We start from the raw sequence: 18,224 nt of genomic DNA, 5'->3' as shown, positions 1-18,224 counted from the left end.
TGCATGTAAGCTACTCTGGGAGCCTTTTTGGCTCGAGAGCAGGGTGCAAATGCTCTAAATATATAAGCAATTTGACACGACACGATGGACGCGACAGGGTTCTTTTTCGGTCTTCAAGAGGAACGACTGAGCAGGAGGGTTTCCCCTTTTCATTCCTGCTGGAGGCAACTTTGGGCGGCAAATAATCACACAGAAAAACCTTAAGCATAAATAAAGGCTATTTAATGTTATATTTCCGGGAGATGGAGCCCGCGCGGAAGAAAGAGGAGGCCACAGGGAAATGAAAACACACAGGATGGAAGCAATATCTGAAATGGAGGCCTTGTCCGCAGAGGGCACAAATCTGGAAAGAAAAAACAACAGAAACCCAATGAAACAGAGAAGAACACAACGTGCCTCCCCTCTCTGCCTTGCTCTTTCTCCCCCCAAATCTCCATTTTCATTCTCACAATAATCCTGCAAGGAAGTTTATGCTGGGAGCTTGTGACTGACTCAGTGACCTTTTAGGGCCAAGAGGAGATTTGAACCCTGGCCTCTCTCTGGGCCTCGTATGACACTCCAACCCACAACACCACACCATAGCTGTCAACTTACAGATTTGAAAATAAGGGACCAGCAGCCTCGAAAATAAGGGATCAGCAGCCAAAATAAGGGATTTTCAGAGCACAGGTATGTTCAACTTCTGAGCCCCTCCGAGCCAAAGGCAGAAAGCCCAGCCAGCAGCCAAACAAAGCCTCAAGCGGTGGTTCCCACAGCGCAGCAACCCGGCAAAGGGGATGCAGCAAGGAAAACCACCGTCACCTCTCCGCTGGGAAGCGCTGAGCAAAGCCGAGTCCCCAGGCAACGCGGCCGATTTGATCGGCACAAGTGCCTCATTGGGTGAGCAACGCAGCCAAGCAACCCAGTTGGAGCCTCCTTCCTCCCTGGCCGGCAGAGAGGGAGGGAGAGGAGCTGCTTCCTTTGAAACCCAGGAAATTTAAGGGACATCATCAATAAGGGACAGCAGCGGGACACGGCGCTGGGATAAGGGAGTTCCCCGCCAAATAAGGGACGGTTGACAGCTATGCACCTCGCTGCCGTCCTTGCTCCCTGAGCACCCAAACTTTGGATAAATTATGCCATGGGCTTTCGTAGTCCCTGGGGCAAGATCTGTAATGCTACGCCAACAACTCAAGTGTCATGGAAGGCCATAGGCTTCTTGCCTACGAACTAGGCCCATGTCCCAACCAATCAGGGATCCCAACCCTGACCATTGGCGCTGCTGGCTGTGCCTGATGAGAACTGAGGGTCTGCAAAGCTGCTGGTTCCCCATCCCAGCTCTAAGGTTGAAGGCGAGAGCCCCCAATGCTGGCTGACTCAGCCACAGGAAAGCGTGGAGGCTGTTCCATTTGGAGAGAACGGGGGCACTGCCTCATCAGTCTCAGCCCCCTTTCAGCCACCCCCACCTGCCTGCCTTCTTACTTGCATCCATGTGTGGGGCGGGACTGCCTCTCATTGGTCAAGGCTGTGCCTCTCGTTGGCTCTAGCGCCACCTGCTGCTGGGCTCCCTGCCTTCCGCCCTACCAGTCCCAATAGGTGCCAGGTTACCACTGCATAGGAAGACCTCAGATCTTACCCTCTAAGGCCACCCACCAGGCAGAACTATTGGCTCTAGAACCAACGGCGGAAAAAGGTGTCCAGGATGGAAGCGGAGTCGCCTAGGTCCTCTCCAGGGCGTGAGCGGAAGGGCGACAGGTCTCCTGCGGAAGGAACCAGCTGGTTAGCCAGAGGTGGTGTCATGGATAGGCTGGATGCCGAAGAGCGGTGGGAGGTACCAAATGAGAAACCTCCGAGGGTAGAAGGCTTCAGAGCCAGGGGATGGGTGGTGGGAAGGCGATGCGTGGTGGGAAGGCGATGGGTGGTCAGAGGGAGAAGACTGGGAGGAGGAGGTGTCTGAAGATGAAGAGGGAACGGGGTTTAGTGAGCAGTAAGATGCACTGGCGGAGAGCGGTTCAGACTCAGAGGTAGAAGCAGAGGCTGGAGAGGAAGGGGTGGCCAGGCTGCTGAAGAAGCCAGGGAGTCTGCCCCTCCTGCTGTGTGACCAGCTCCTCTTCCCTCCTGGTCTCCCAGAACCAGAAGAGGCATGAAGAGGGTGGAGCAAAGAGTGACAAGACTAGGAGTCTCAGGATGCTGGGAAAGGGCCCTGGGGAGGAGCCTTAGAGAGCGGTAGAAGGGCGGGACCTTCCGTCCCACAACTGCCTCACTGGGGCAAGACCTGCTGGGAAGAGTTGCTGTGCTCGCTACTCCCGGACTGCTTTCTTTATTTGAATGAAGAGTGAACTTTACTGACACATAAGGACTAGAAACTTAAAAAAGAAAAACCGGAGAAGCAAAAGTTGAGATTCTTAGGAAGCTTCTGTGTGCTTCTCAGGAACAGCAGAACAAACACTATGCTGAATCATGACTGTTTAGCCAGCATGAGATGAAAGTTCTCTCGAACCAGGCTCCCCCTCCTTGCACTCACCTGAACCTCCTTGCCGGCCACCGTCAAACCCCGTACGTGGCTCCCCTCCGCTCTGGCGGGTGACAACTGTCTCCTCGTGACCCTGACTGTCACGCACCGTCCGCCTCTCTTCCACCGTCTGAAGCAAGAGGATAGAAGGGATGAGTGAAATTTGGGGAAGATTCCTGGGGTAGAAGTATAGACTCTGCTCATTAAGAAGGGGATCCAGTAGGATCCAGTGTGAGGAATGGCATGCCGACATTCAGAGGAGAACTTTACATTCCCAGGGACCCCAGGAGTCAATTCCTCCTAAACTGTTTTGAAGATTAATAAATTACTGAGCCCATTGTGTAGTTTGCCATTTTTCAGTTTAAAGCCAGGGGGTCCTGAGAGATGTCAATCAGCAGAACCCCCTGCTGCCAGGTTAAAAAGTAAACTTCACAATGCAGCTTGACGCTCTCTTCAATTCATCTGAATGCAAAACATGTTGCCAAATTATCAGTACACACATATCACTATATAATAAAATTGCCAGGCTGTCATCACGTTGCAGTTCGCATGGCCACCAACAGGCGGCCCCACAAAGTGACAGAACAGAACACTATTACATATTGATATGTTACCCTTCAACCACCACCCAAGGCCAATTAATGCAGATAAAATATTCAACGCAATGAAATACACCTATCCATCACCATTGCTTCTCGAGCTCTCCTTGGCAGAGGAGTGAAAACCCAACGGACACAAGTACCATCTAAGTACACCTGAAAGCAGATCTTCAAAATGAATGGGCCTAAGTGAGTCATGTCCATGGATTCTGAATGGGAGTATTCTGCATAAGGCTAACCCAGTACACACACTCATTCACACACACACACACACACACACACACACACAGGATTAAAGAAGCTTTGGCACATACCCCATCTGGTGCTACCACTTTTGTGATTGAGACACTTTTGAAATACGACCGGGGTTGGGCTGGGGGAAGAATAGTCTCGAGCCCTTTGGACGTGACCTGCGAGTCCAGATCTGTAATAAAAATGCGACCGAGTATCAGCTGAGCCAGTTTTTACACTCACACACCCCTCTCCATTCTTCCCGCAAGACATCCAAGTTTCCACAACAACCCTCCCTTAAGAAAACAAATTCAGCATGTAAAAACAATTTTGCTTAGCGTGTGAATCATTTTTAACCGAGAGAGGCTTCTATGCTTTCCTCTGCAACAATAAGGACTAGGCACTTGAATGCACAAGAGTTGTCCTGGCAAAACAGATCCAGCTAAGTCCAGTATCTGGCTCCCCACAGAGGCCAAACAGAAACCTCTGGGGAGATCACAAGCAACAGCCCCCTGCAGCCATATCAAGGGGTTGCCATGTGCCTGGAATATCCCAAATTTTTGGCAGCAGCGTCCTGGTGAAAACCAGAGAAATGTCTGGGAAAATCCAGTCATATGGCAGCTCACGTCGGCAGTGCTCTTTTTGGCGATTCCACATAAAAACAGCTCCAAAACAGTAGTTTTGTTTGCGATTTTGCCCCAAAACCTCTATAACCTTGGGCAAAACTAAAACAACAACCAATAGTTTTGCCCCACCACCAAATGCTCAACAAGTTTTCTGTCTGAATTTTCACTGTTTGAAATATGGCAACCCTAGCTATCCCCAGTCACTGAACACATACTCAGATATACTGCTCCTGAACATGGAGGGTTTATCTTCCCAAAACGATAGGGCAGATTCTTGCATCACACAGCAAATTACCGTATTTTTCGCTCCATAAGACGCACTTTTTTCCTCTTAAAAATCTAAGGAGAATTGTCTGTGCGTCTTATGGAGCGAATGTGTGGTCCCTGGCGCTGGGTGGGTGGGGGGAACCCGGGCTTCCCCCGCCAGCCCCGACAAGCTCCTGAGCAGCTTGCGAAGCCTCCTCAAGACTGTCTCACTTCCCCCACCTCCCGCAAAAGCCCCCAAGAGCCGCATTTTTCTTGAATCCCACCCCCAAAGTGGGTGTGCCTTATGGTCAGGTGCGCCTTAGGGAGCGAAAAATACGGTACATACACTCGCATATATACAGACACCCAGCCATTTCCAAAACACTCATGAATAATCTGGGTGGTCTCAAAAGACCCAGACATGTGGCTCTTCAGATGTTTTGCCCCAAACCAACCACTGTTCCCTCCCCGTCCTTTGCCCTCTGACCTCTGTCTTCCTTTGGGTTATCTTTCAATTCTGGGAGAGGTGGATCGGTCTCTCGCAGCTGTAAAAAAACAACAACAGAGAACGCAGTCAGTAAGGTCTGTGAAAACTGTGTGAGCGATGGGAGAAGGAAAAAACAAATGCAGAAGGAGAAGGGGGAGTGATATGGCAGAGCGATTGAAAGACTGGCTATCCAATCAGCGTTCACCCATGACAGGGCCTTTTTAGTGATGGCTCCCCAGTTGCAGAATCCCCTCTCCATCATTATTAACTTCCGGGAGGAATTGTAAAAACACTACTTCACTCAGATAATTGGTTGCCAGAGAAGACTGTTCCAAACAACCCTGAGATCACTGCAAGGAGTATTGTTTTCAACTGTAATTGCTTTTAGAATGTTCTAAGTTGTTATTAGGGACATGGATGGTGCTGTGGGTTAAACCACAGAGCCTAGGACTTGCTGATCAGAAGGTTGGCGGTTCGAATCCCTGCGACGGGGTGAGCTCCAGTTGCTCGGTCCCTGCTCCTGCCCACCTAGCAGTTCAAAAGCACGTCAAAGTGCAAGTAGATAAATAGGTACCGCTCTGGCGGGAAGGTAAAGGCACTTCCATGCACTGCTCTGGTTCGCCAGAAGCAGCTTTGTCACGCTGGCCACATGACCTGGAAGCTGTCTGCAGACAAACGCCGGCTCCCTTGGCCAGTAAAGAAGAAGAAGAGAAGAGTTTGAATTTGATATCCCGCTTTATCACTACCCAAAGGAGTCTCAAAGCGGCTAACAATCTCCTTTCCCTTCCTCCCCCACAGCAAACACTCTGTGAGGTGAGTAAAGCGAGATGAGCGTCGCAAGCTCAGAGTCGGTCACGACTGGACCTAATGGTCAGGGGTCCCTTTACCTTTAAATTGTTATTGGTTTTTGAATCTTTTTGTTATAGCTGTATATAAAGGTAAAGGACCCCTGGACGGTTAAGTCCAGTCAAAGGCGACTAAGGGGTTGCGACACTCATCTCACTTTCAGGCCGAGGGAGCCGACGTTTGTCCACAGACAGCTTTCCGGGTCATGTGGCCAGCATGACTAAACCGCTTCTGGCACAACGGGACACCATGACAGAAGCCAGAGCGCACGGAAACGCCGTTTCCCTTCTCGCCGGAGTGGTACCTATTTATCTACTTGCACTGGCATGCTTTCGAACTGTTAGGTTGGCAGGAGCTGGGACAGAGCAGCGGGAGCTCACTCCATTGCGGGGATTCGAACCGCCAACCTTCTGATTTACATGCCCAAGAGGCTCAGTGGTTTAGACCACAGCACCACCCACATTCAGAGTAGGAGGAATAGCTATATATATATAGTTATCTGTTTGCTGCCTTGGACTCCTTGGAGAGGAAGGGCAGGATCTAAATTCCATCCATCCATGGAAATAACTCCCTGCCTGCAGAAAAGTAGCCTATCAGGGGGGAAATGCTACAACAGCCCTATCTGTGACGTGCTCATTTCCTATGGGAAAGGTCTTTTTTGTTGGTTTTTTAAGCATGTGTGAGATTGTGCAGAAATATCACCGTGCCCCCCAAAATTTAAGGGGCAGAGCTTTAGCTCAGTGGTTGAGCATCTGCTTCTTGCATGCAGAAGGTTCCAGTTTAATTTGTGACACCTTCAGGCAGGGCTGGGAAAGACTCCTTGTCTAAAAATCCTTGGCAGCCACTGCCAGCCAGTGTTGGCAGAACTGAACTAGACGGACCAGTAATCTGATTTGGAACGACGCAGCTTCGTGTGTTCCTACCGGTCATGTGATGTAGTGCCACCCCAAATTCTACCCCCTTCCAACTCATTCTGCATTATGGGCAGAACAGGTCAGACCAGGTAATTCCTTTGCGATGATCCCTGATGTCAGGGAACTGCCATCAGCTCAGAGGCGAGAGGTGGGAGGGCAGTTGTGTTACAGGGAGGCTCCGAAGATCTTGCAAAGCAGTTCTCCCTCTGGCGAGGGGGGAATCCCCACCTCCAGTGGGGAAGGGGCGCAGGGATCAGAAGATGCTAGGGAGAGCCTCAACACCGAGCCTGAGCAAAGCGGAGGGGAGGCAAGTCCCCCTTTGCCAGCGCCCACTCTGCGCAGTAGGTTTGCGCGCAGAGAGGGGAGGAGAAGAATGGGGGTCACACGACTGTTATGCTGGGCAGTGGCGTAGCGTGGGGGGTGCAGGGGGGGCCGGCCGCACCAGGCGCAACATCTGGGGGTTAGGGTTAGGGGGCGCAAATCCACGGGTTAGGGAGCGCAAATCCATGGGTTAGGGGGCGCATATTACTTGCCTTGCCCCGGGTGCTGACAACCCACGCTACGCCACTGATGCTGGGGAAGGTATAAGGACCGCCCACTCCCAGATTCTGCTAGCGACTGAGCAGACATGGACTTGCGACGCTCTGAACTGTAAATACTTTGTACAGATAATAAAGCCTGGAAAAGACAGGAGGCTGGAGTCTGTTTGCTCTTGAGCAACCACACCAGCACCTGACACCTGACTTTGGGGATTTCTTTAAAGAGCAGACTGTCCCCATCTCTCTGGCCACCGCCACTGCCCAACCCCAAACATCAGGCCTCCTCTGCCAGAATTGCAACCATTTCACTTGGCCACCTCAGTGGGAGAGAAGAGAAGCAGGGCAGCTCCTACTGGAACCTGAGTTTGCTTTTTTCCTCTTCCCTCCCTGTCCCTTTCCCCTCGTGTGCTGTGTTTTTTTCTTAGGATGCAAGCCTGCGGGCAGGGATTCTTTGATTTAAATGATTACATTTAAATGATTAAATGACCTTTAAAGCCCTCACAGCCTAGGACCCTCGTACCTACGGGACTGCCTCTCCCGGTATGCCCCACGGAGGACCTTAAGGTCCATAAATAGCAATACCCTAGAGGTCCCGGGCCCTAAGGAAGTTAGATTGGCTTCAACCAGAGCCAGGGCCTTCTCAACACTGGCTCCGGCCTGGTGGAACGCTCTGCCTCATGAGACCAGGGCCCTGCAGGATCTGATTTCTTTCCGCAGGGCCTGTAAGACAGAGTTGTTCCGCCTGGTTTTTGGCTTAGAATCAGTTTGATTCCCTCCCCCTCTTTCTTTTTCCTTTCTCCTCCTGTAAAGAGGCTACATCCTAATGTTTTAATGTTGTATTTTAATCTTGTTTTTTAAATTGTATTTTGATCAACTTGTTTTTATTATTGGTTGTTGGCTGCCTTGAGCCCGGTCTTGGCTGGGGAGGGCGGGGTATAAATAAAATAATAATAATAATAATAATAATAATAATAATAATTATTATTATTATTACATAAGCCAATCTGGGAGCCTTTCCTGTAGCAGAATGGGGTACCAAACACTCTAAACCAATAGGCAAAGATGAGGCATCGGATCAGGGATGGTCCCCAATTCAGAGCACCACACACCCCTTGGAATGGCTGCCAGGGCCTCTTCTCTGGCGCTGTGGGGCCTGAGTCGTCCTCTAGGGCTCTGCTGCCAGATCTCTGGCTATCCGGATGTTTCAGCATGAAATCCCGCAGAGTCTGCCTCTTCTCAGGCGATGGTGCCGGTGGCTCTGGGAAATCTGTGGGCAGATAAACAACAATTGTTCATTTTGATTTTATTTATTCTGGGGTTAAGGCTGCAGCTCAGGGGCACAGAATCTGCGGAGAAACCGCCGTCTGAATATCTGGAGAGTTGCTTCCTTTTATTCAGGACCATGAGGACTAGAATCTTGCAGTCTTTTTAAGGGAAGAGAAGAAGGTTCCCACTTGCCCATTTCCCTCCAGGCCGGGCCATCCCTAGCAGGATGCAAACCCAGTTGAAGCCCCCCAAGATTTCGCCTACCAAAGGGCCCAGAAGGCAAACTCCTCACTCCCATCTCTTGGAAGAGGTTGTTGAAATCCTGGAAGAGCTCGTCAAATCCGAAGGTATCGTGGAAACGCATCCCGCCTGGGCTGAATGTGAACCCGAACCCAAAGTCCCCAGGGTGCCTTGCCCCAAAGCCATCTTCATCATCATCATCATCATCGTCGTCCCGTGTGATTCCCCCAAAGAAGGGGTCGCGGGGCCTGTAGCAACAATGGGGAGAAGGGGAGAGGTGTTATGGGGGGGGGGGTGTTGCTTTAAATGTTAACGTGCTTGCTCAGCCTTAGCGGGGCTTATTTACTGTTAGGCGGTAGTCTGTTTAAATAAACAAAAATCAAAATAGCATGTAAAGCACAATGCAACCCACAGCTTGTAACTACAGTGGTACCTCAGGTTACATACGCTTCAGGTTACATACGCTTCAGGTTACAGACTCCATTAACCCAGAAATAGTGCTTCAGGTTAAGAACTTTGCTTCAGGATGAGAACAGGAATCGTGCTCCGGCGGCACGGCTGCAGCAGGAAGCCCCATTAGATGAAGTGGTGCTTCAGGTTAAGAACAGTTTCCGGTTAAGAACAGACCTCCAGAACGAATTAAGTACTTAACCCGAGGTACCACTGTACATAAAAATGGCTAAAAACGATTACATGGATGGACCCATGTTAAATCTCCACTTGGGGATAAAATGTGGGGCGGGGCTTGGGCCAGCCCATATCCCTCAGTGCAGCCTACCTCAAAGGGTTGTTGCAAGGGGAGTCGGGGACCCTCCAGCTGCTTTTGGGGAAGGGCAGGATACCCGCAGGGGATGCGGGTGGCGCTGTGGGTTAAACCACAGAGCCTAGGGCTTGCCGATCAGAAGGTTGGCGGTTTGAATCCCCACGACGGGGTGAGCTCCCATCGCTCTGTCCCTGCTCCTGCCAACCTAGCAGTTCAAAAGCACAAAGTGCAAGTAGATAAATAGGTACCGCTCTTGCGGGAAGGTAAATGGCGTTTCCGTGTGCTGCTCTGGTTCGACCACATGACCCCTCGGCCAATAAAGTGAGATGAGCGCCGCAACCCCAGAGTTGGCCACGACTGGACCTAATGGTCAGGGGACTCTTTACCCTTTACCTTTGAGGATACCCACACGTCGTTAAAACGTCACCAAATAGGCGGATTGCTTGGAATGAGGCCTTAGTAAATAATGCGATCGCTTTGCCAGGCAGGCAGAAACTCGCCCGGTGTAGCCCTAAGGTGTTGGAAGAGAAGCTGCCCCGGTGGGATTTCCGCCTGCCAAGCTTTGAAAAGCTCAGAGGAGGAGAGGGGGCAAAATATCTGCGCACAAAATAAGAAGCGAGGAGGATCCTGATTTCCCAGAGCCTCACCTCCGCTCCCCGGGGAAGCCGAAGAAACCCCGAAACACGTCGTAGAGGCTCATTCCGCGGCCAGCCGTAAAGCAATACCGCCACGCCTCCCTTGGCGTTTCCGCCACTCTGCTGTGAATCGCCCTTCCTCCTCCCCCGTCTGCCCAAATATGGCGGCCGTAAAGCGACCCAGTCTTCACGACGCTACCTCTAAACGACACCCCAGAGATAGAACTGACGTTCTCCTCTCCGGCGGCTCATAGACTTATTCGTGAGTGAGACTGATGCAACGCGCAAGTTTCCGAGTTCAATCCCAACGTCCCCCAAGGGACCTTGTAAATCAATGGAGAATTTCGAGTTCCTTAAGAGCGATTGTTGACTGGCGCTGCCAGAGGGCACCAAGTATTATTATTACATCGTACATTTTAGCCTCACAGAGGTTGATGTAAAAGCCTCCCTTGCCTGCAAGAATGCTGATAACTGGAGATCTCTCAATTTCCATTCAATCTTCAGTTTATTTCAGGTTTATTGATTGTAAGCAGGCTAGCTGGCAGGCCCTCTCCTTTTAACTATTGTACACCACCCAGTTACTTAAAGTCTTAAATGCAGGTTCAGTTTTGTACAATGGTTAAGGGACACAAGGTTTTGCTACCAGCCCTGGACAACAAATAGTCAAGGCTGCCACAGAACAACTTTGGATCTAGATGCCTCCCGGAATTCCTCCTCCAGCCCAAAGATCTACAGGCTAATAGTTCTAGAGAAGGGATAAAAAAACAGTTGCACCATAGAGACCATAGAATCATAGAGTTGGAAGAGACCACAAGTGCCATCGAGTCCAACCCCCTGCCAAGCAGGAAACACCATCAGAGCACTCCTGACATATGGTTGTCAAGCCTCTGCTTAAAGACCTCCAAAGAAGGAGACTCCACCACACTCCTTGGCAGCAAATTCCACTGTCAAACAGCTCTTACTGTCAGGAAGTTCTTCCTAATGTTTAGGTGGAATCTTCTTTCTTGTAGTTTGGATCCATTGCTCCGTGTCCGCTTCTCTGGAGCAGCAGAAAACAACCTTTCTCCCTCCTCTATGTGACATCCTTTTATATATTTGAACATGGCTATCATATCACCCTTAACCTCCTCTTCTCCAGGCTAAACATGCCCAGCTCCCTTAGCCGTTCCTCATAAGGCATCGTTTCCAGGCCTTTGACCATTTTGGTTGCCCTCCTCTGGACACGTTCCAGTTTGTCAGTGTCCTTCTTGAACTGTGGTGCCCAGAACTGGACACAGTACTCCAGGTGACGTCTGACCAGAGCAGAATACAGTGGCATGCACACAAAAGCTCATACCAATAACAAACTTAGTTGGTCTCTGTGGGTTAAACCACAGAGCCTAGGACTTGCCAGTCAGAAGGTCAGCAGTTCGAATCCCCGCGACGGGGTGAGCTCCTATTGCTCGGTCACTGCTCCTGCCAACCTACCAGTCTGAAAGCACGCCAGTGCAAGTAGATAAATAGGTACCGCTCCGGCGGGAAGGTAAACGGCATTTCCGTGCGTTGCTCTGGTTCGCCAGAAGCGGCTTAGTCATGCTGGCCACAGGAACCGGAAGCTGTACGCTGGCTCCCTTGGCTTATAGAGCAAGATGAGCACCGCAACCCCAGAGTCGGCCACGACTGGACCTAATGGTCAGGGGTCCCTTTACCTTTATGGTGCTACTAGAAGGATTTTTTTAAAAAAAATTGTTTCAACCATGGCAGACCAACACAGCTACCTACCTGTAACTAGAGATGGGATATTTGGGGAGTGGTGATGCATGGAAAGGGCTCTCTTGGGGTGGGTTATTAGGGAAACTGCTGGAATAATCCACCCCTCTTGGATAGCCACTTATCCTTGGTCTTTCTGGGGGTTGAGCAAAGCAGGTTCTGCAGATACTTCGCAACACTGCAATACCTTAAGAACCGCCTTTCCCCATAGCTGGAGGACCCTGCGCTCATCATCCGAGGCCCTTCTTTGTGTGCCTCTTCCATGGGAGGTTGGGAGGACATCAACAACCAACGGGGCCTTTTCTGCAGTGGCTCCCCACTTGTGGGATGCTCTCGCCAGGGGAGCTCACCTGGCACCTTCATTACATAACTTTGGGCACCAAGGAAAAAACATTCCTTCTACCAGGCCTTTGGCTAACTAAGCAATTAATGGCTTGGGGGTGTGTGTGCTGTTTTTCTTACTGTTTCTTTGTGTTTTTATATTGTAAAACAACCTGCGGTCCTCAGATGAAAGGCAGCATTGGAATTTATTAAATAAACTACCACGAGCCACTCAAGTTCAAAGTTATCCGCTAAATTGATATTATGTTTATGGATGTTCTGTATGGTTCCAACGAGTGAAGCACAGGTTAGTTCAAGTCCAAGAAAGCAGCTGCTCTCGACTTGACTGTCTTGCAGTCTGCAATTCTTCTAGTCCATGCAAATCCATCCCCAAGATTTTGGCCCCCATAAATCCCAACGCTCCATTGCACAAAATTATGGTACATACAAGGAATGCCAAAGTAGTAAAAAGTAAAGGTACCCCTGCCCGTACGGGCCAGTCTTGACAGACTCTAGGGTTGTGCGCCCATCTCACTCAAAGAGGCCAAGGGCCAGCGCTGTCCGAAGACACTTCCGGGTCACGTGGCCAGCGTGACATCGCTGCTCTGGCCAGCCAGAGCCGCACACGGAAGCGCCGTTTACCTTCCCGCTAGTAAGCGGTCCCTATTTATCTACTTGCACCCGGGAGTGCTTTCGAACTGCTAGGTTGGCAGGTGCTGGGACCGAACAACGGGAGCGCACCCCGCCGCGGGGATTCGAACCGCCGACCTTTCGATCAGCAAGCCCTAGGCGCTGAGGCTTTTTACCCACAGCGCCCCCCGCGCCCCCAAAGTAGTATGCAGCACTGATTCTGGAGTTCTTCAGTCTCGAGTCTGCAGGTGTTGCTGGGCTCTAACTCCTATAATCCAGTGTGTTTAGCCAATGGCCAGGGATAATAGGAGGTGCAGTCATGTTTGAAGGCCAATTATCTAATGGTGATGGGCTTTTGAGGACTGAGTAAAACTCCGTTCTTTATGGTATTGCTTTGTTTTGAGTTCCTGATCCACAAAAGTCACTTGAAGTAGCTGAACAGAACAAGGACTTGCGTACACATCCATACAGTGGTACTTCGGGTTAAGGACTTAATTCGTTCTGGAGGTCTGTTCTTAACCTGAAACTGTTCTTAACCTGAAGCACTACTTTAGCTAATGGGGCCTCCCACTGCCGCCGCGTGATTTCTGTTCTCATCCTGAAGCAAAGTACTACTTCTGGGTTAGCAGAGTCTGTAACCTGAAGTGTCTGTAACCCAAGGTAACATTGTGTTTGTATCTTGCCTGACACCACAGGGGGTGCAAGTGGCAAATGAATGGCCAGCCCTTGCAGAAATCCGTTATCAGAGCTCAAATAGGTGGGGGGGGGGGAGGGGGGGAGGCACCATAACCTGACCAGGGTGTGTGAGAGAGGCTTTCTCTGGTAGGCAAGAGACTGGGAAGGTGGAAGGAGAGAGATTGAGGAGGAGAGATATTGTGACCCTATTGTGCATGGGTAGGCAAACTAAGGCCCAGGAGCCAGATGCGGCTCAATCGCCTTCTAAATCCGGTCCGCAGACAGTCCGGGAATTAGAATGTGTACTTAAAATGCATCTCTGGGTTATTTGTGTTAGGATATTTCCGTTCCACCTTAAAAGGGAGCAGGATGTTTGTGTCACAGCCTGCACATTTCCTGTTTCACAGGATGTTTATGTTGTGTCTTTGCTTTCGTTTCTCTCTCTCTGCCGGAGACACTGAAGCAGGCAGTCATGTTTTTCTTTGTTCTGATCAACGCAGAAATAAACTTGTAAATAATGCTCTCCTGAGTGCATCTTTCGCTGTGTGCTTTATCTGCTGATAGAGCGTGCACGGCTCTGGAATGTGGCAAGCTATCGCTCATGTCGCTAATTGCTGATACTGCGTGTCTACGGGAGATCGATGGACGTCCGGAGACGACGTGGAGTCATGATGGACTTTGTCTCCCTGGCAGTATCCCAACAATTTGTGGGGCTTGCCTGGTGCTTTTACATGAGTAGAATGTGTGCTTTTATTCAAAATGCATCTCTGGGTTATTTGCGGGGCATAGGAATTCTTTTTTTTTTTCCAAAATATAGTCCAGCCCCCCACAAGGTCTGAGGGACAGTGGACCGGCCCCCTGCTGAAAAAGTTTGCTGACCCCTGCTATTGTGGGTTGGGTAGAGAAAACAGACAAACACAGCAGTCCTGGGGAGATGGCTTCAGTGTGGGGAATGAAACAGACTTGGAGGGGAGCTGGGGCTGCCTGGCAGGTACCCTCTAAGTGCGTGCGCGCGCACACACACACACACACAGTCCAACTATGGATGGAAAACGCAAGGCCCAGAGAACAGAGTGGGGTTTTCGTTTTTATATACAAGACACATTTATCCATTAAATTTAGAACACAGTACAAAAAAAACACTTCAACTAATTAATCTTACAATGCGGTTCATATCAATTACTGATCTTATTCCTAATAATAAAGGGGGGCATTCTAGGAGGAGGAGCGGGGAGAGAGAGAGAAAGAGAGAGAGAGAGAAAGAGAGAGAGGATTCCAGATGTTGACTCCTTTGGATCCGTCAGGCGGTACTTCTTTTTTTTTCTTCCTTCCTTTTTCTGGGCGGGCGGGTGGGGAGGGGCGGGAAGAGGAAGAGTAAAGGAGTAGAAAAACAAAACAAAACAAAAGGCCCCTACGGCTGAACAGCTCGTAATCTGAATGAATGCAGAGAAAGAGAGAGAGAGAGAGAAAGGAAAGAAAAAAGATACAAATTCTATATTACATACAATGGGGAAGGGGGGGGGAGAAGGTGGCTGGAGGGGGGGGGGATGCTGAGCCCAGAGCCATGTTGGCCGGGGTCCGCCGGGGCTGTTGCAGGGCTGTGCTGAGGGCAGGGGAGCTCTTCTTTCCTTCTGGGGTCCGTCCTTCTTGGGTAGATCGCTGTCGTCCTTCCGTTTGTCTCTTGGTTGAAGTGTGTGGAGCCGCCTCTGAGCCTCCCCTCAATTGGCGCCCCAGTTGTAGCTGTTGTAGGCAGACTTGTTCGCCTGCGACTTCTGAGGGATGGAGGTGCCCTGGCTGCGCTGCCCAGTGCCGCTCTGTGCAGGAAGAAAAGGGGGGAAGTAGGGAGAGAGAGAGAGAGAGGGGGGAAAAGGAAGAAGGTGAGCGAGGCTCGACTAGCAGCTAGCTCAGCTCCCCAGGCCTTATTTGGAGGCACGAAACAGGCTCCAGCAACCCATGAGCATGTGAAATGAGTAAATCAGCTCAAGAAAAGAGGTTGCTTCTCTTGCCAGCAGCAGGAATGCTCTGTCTGCCTCTAGATCAGTGTTTCCCCAACTTGGGTTTTCAGCTCTTTTCAGACTACAATTCCCATCATCCCTGACCGCTGGCCTTGCTCTCTAGGGACGATGGGATTTGTAGTTCAACAACATCTGGGGACCCACAGGTTGAGAAAAGGCTGCTCTGGATCAATGTTCCCCCAACTTGGGTTTCCAGCTCTTTTCAGACTACAATTCCCATCATCCCTGACCGCTGGCCTTGCTAGCTAGGGATGATGGGAGTTGTAGTCCAAAAAAAAACAGCTGCAGACCCACCTTTGGCAAACACTGACCTAAACGCTGGACTGCAGCTCCCACCAGCCAGCAAAGGCAAATAAGTCAGGGATGATGGGAGTTGTAGTCCAGCGACATCTGGAGGATGCCACAAGTTTCTCGCAGCCCGGCTCCGGAGCAAGGCCAGGAAGGGCTTGGGTTTTTTTTTATAGGGCTTTTGTTAGTTCACCAGCCAGAGCCAAGCGCAGCACAGGGTGGGTGTGGAGAGATGCACAAAATGACAAGTTTTGGGTGGGGGTTGAAGCCAAGCATACTCCAGGAGACATACATGGGGATGACCTGTGTACACAACTACAAATTGGCACCTGAGGACTGCCAATTCAGGGTTTGGAAAGACCCTTCTGCTGCCACTGCTACCAGACAAGGGGAAGTCAGAAGCCTTTGCCAATTCCATGGCAAGTGGCAACTTATCAGTAGATAAGCTAACAGATTGGGGTTGAATCCTGACAAGACAGAAGTACTGTTTTTGGGGGACAGGAGCAGGCAGGTGTGGAGGACTCCCTGGTCCTAAATGGGGTAACTGTGCCCCTGAAGGACCAGGTGCACAGCCTGGGAGTCATTTTGGACTCACAGCTGTCCATGGCAGCTGTTTACCAGCTCCATCTGGTACGTAGGCTGAGACCCTACCTGCCCGCAGACTGTCTTGCCAGAGTGGTGCATGCTCTAGTTATCTCTTGCTTGGACTACTGCAATGCGCTCTATGTGGGGCTACCTTTGAAGGTGACCCGGAAACTACAACTAATCCAGAATGCGGCAGCTAGACTGGTGACTGGGAACGGCCGCCGAGACCATATAACACCAGTCTTGAAAGACCTACACTGGCTCCCAGTACGTTTCCGAGCACAATTCAAAGTGTTGGTGCTGACCTTTAAAGCCCTAAATGGCCTTGGTCCAGTATATCTGAAGGAGCGTCTCCACCCCCATCGTTCTGCCTGGACACTGAGGTCCAGCTCCGAGGGCCTTCTGGCGGTTCCCTCACTGCGAGAGGCCAAGTTACAGGGAACCAGGCAGAGGGCCTTCTCGGTAGTGGCGCCCGCCCTGTGGAATGCCCTCCCATCAGATGTCAAAGCGATAAACAACTACCTGATATTCAGAAGACATCTGAAGGCAGCCCTGTTCAGGGAAGTTTTTAATATGTGACATTTTAGTGTATTTTTCATCTTTGTTGGAAGCCGCCCAGAGTGGCTGGGGAAACCCAGCCAGATGGGCAGGGTACAAATAAATTAATAATAATAATAATAATAATAATAATAATAATAATAATAATAATAGATCCTCCCTCCCTCTACTTTAGACGGAAGAGCTTGGACTGTGCCACCAATGGCCAAGGACCATAGCAAACTGCCACAAACGCTCCCTGTGATGTCCCAAATCCTACTGTGCCGTTGGGTAGACTGGGAAAGCAAGGTACTCCAATTCTAGTTGCAAAATCTGACATGGAGAGTTTTACGACCTGGCGGGGCAGGACACCAGCAGCTGCTATTAGTTATCAAAGCATAGCCAATAGTTTGGACAGCTCTGCCTGCTGAGCGTAATGGCACCTGCAGCTTATCTCTGTGCTTGGCCATTCAGATCTGAGGTGGGAGACCTAAGCTAGACAACTTTTAATTTTATTTTATTCATCGAGCCGACTTGGATCCCGGTATTCTGTGGCGGGGAATCCACACTGCACAAGACACAATTTGGTAGAGGGAGCAAGTGCTTCTTAATACAGCACACGATTAAAACTCATTGCCAGGGATAGCCAACGTGGTGCCCTTTAAATGCTGCGGGACTGCAATTCCCACCAGCATCCCAGAACAACGTTCAGGGATGATGGGAGCTGCCAATCAGCGTCATCCAGAGGGAACTCAGTTGGCCAGCCTCGTTCCTGGCGGAAAGAGCTGTTTGATGGTGGAACAGCTTGGAACTTTTGTTGGAGGTTTCTAAGCAGAGGTTGCTTGGCCATCTGCCTGGAATTCCTGTGGCTGTAGGGGGCTGGACTAGATGACCCTTGGAGTCCCTTCAAACTCTCCGATTCTGCTCATGACATACTGCCTCATTTCCAACACGTCCTGCCTTTGCTCCGTTCTCCCTAGAGAGCCTGTGCAAGGCTGGTTCACCATCGACCAGCCCCAGGACAGAGAGAGGAGCAGGGAAAGAAGATTTCTACGGCATGTGGGTCCGTCGTTCTGTGCGTGTTGTGTGTGTATGGTTGTGTTTTTATGCTCACATCTGTCTGGGGCAGAGCTGGGGGAACTGGCAGCCTTTTCCAGGTTCTGCCGGATTCCCAGGAGCCTCCGGTCAACAGGCAGGGAGGAACGATGGGAGGCTGGAGTCCGGCACAAACATGGGAGCAATGCAAGCTTCCCTCCAGCTCCCTAGCCTACGGCAAAGACTGACCACAGCCACCAGGGCGCAGCAGGATGGGCGCAAGCGATCACCCCCTTCCAAGAGGTTCGTTACCTGGTCTTCCTGCTGGCGTTGGAAGTACAAAATCGACTGTTTTGGGAAGGTGGAGGCAGGCCCAGGATATGGAAAATACAAGGAGACGTTATGACAGCCCCCCTGGACCCAAGTGTGCGAGGACGAGTCTGGGATGTGGCAGGAGGGGAGAAGTGGAGTGGGTAACGAACCAGCAGCTGGGGCGATCAAGACAC

At 50.7% G+C, this 18,224-nt stretch overlaps 2 protein-coding genes across 33 annotated transcripts in view; both read right to left on the bottom strand.

Moving 5' to 3' along the window:
• Positions 1-200: 200 nt before the first annotated feature.
• HAX1 (HCLS1 associated protein X-1) lies at positions 201-10,027 on the bottom strand. Its single transcript, XM_083416807.1, has 8 exons — positions 9,896-10,027; positions 8,510-8,733; positions 8,089-8,246; positions 4,681-4,738; positions 3,405-3,514; positions 2,504-2,621; positions 1,616-1,739; positions 201-343 (listed from the first exon to the last, which is right to left on the bottom strand). The coding sequence occupies exons 1-7, from the start codon at positions 9,946-9,948 to the stop codon at positions 1,651-1,653; spliced, it is 810 nt and encodes a 269-aa protein (XP_083272933.1). The 5' UTR covers positions 9,949-10,027; the 3' UTR covers positions 201-343; positions 1,616-1,650.
• A 4,305-nt stretch (positions 10,028-14,332) lies between these two features.
• The window catches only part of UBAP2L (ubiquitin associated protein 2 like), a 50,720-nt gene continuing 46,828 nt past the window's right edge, over positions 14,333-18,224 (bottom strand). For 17 of the 32 annotated variants that reach the window (XM_083416465.1, XM_083416464.1, XM_083416461.1 and 14 more), the window contains 2 exons: positions 18,031-18,066; positions 14,333-15,072 (listed from right to left, as the gene is read on the bottom strand). In XM_083416465.1, coding sequence (XP_083272591.1) covers positions 14,977-15,072; positions 18,031-18,066 — 132 coding nt within the window. In that variant the 3' untranslated portion in view covers positions 14,333-14,976. The remainder of the gene's footprint in view (positions 15,073-18,030; positions 18,067-18,224) is intronic. The other 15 variants (XM_083416485.1, XM_083416466.1, XM_083416468.1 and 12 more) reach the window with 1 other exon arrangement.

The sequence above is a fragment of the Podarcis tiliguerta genome (assembly GCF_965153285.1).
Source record: "Podarcis tiliguerta genome assembly, chromosome: 16".
Lineage (NCBI taxonomy): Eukaryota > Metazoa > Chordata > Lepidosauria > Squamata > Lacertidae > Podarcis > Podarcis tiliguerta.
This window is presented reverse-complemented; position numbering and strand designations above follow the sequence as displayed.

Excerpts from the sequence above, each read along its gene's own strand:
- HAX1 (XM_083416807.1), bottom strand. The coding sequence starts at position 9,948 with ATGAGCCTCTACGACGTGTTTCGGGGTTTCTTCGGCTTCCCCGGGGAG. Across the intron at positions 3,515-4,680 it reads TAACCCAAAGGAAGACAGAG|ATCTGGACTCGCAGGTCACG; the intron begins GTCAGAGGGCAA and ends TTTTTATTACAG. Across the intron at positions 2,622-3,404 it reads AAGTGGTAGCACCAGATGGG|ACGGTGGAAGAGAGGCGGAC; the intron begins GTATGTGCCAAA and ends CTCTTGCTTCAG.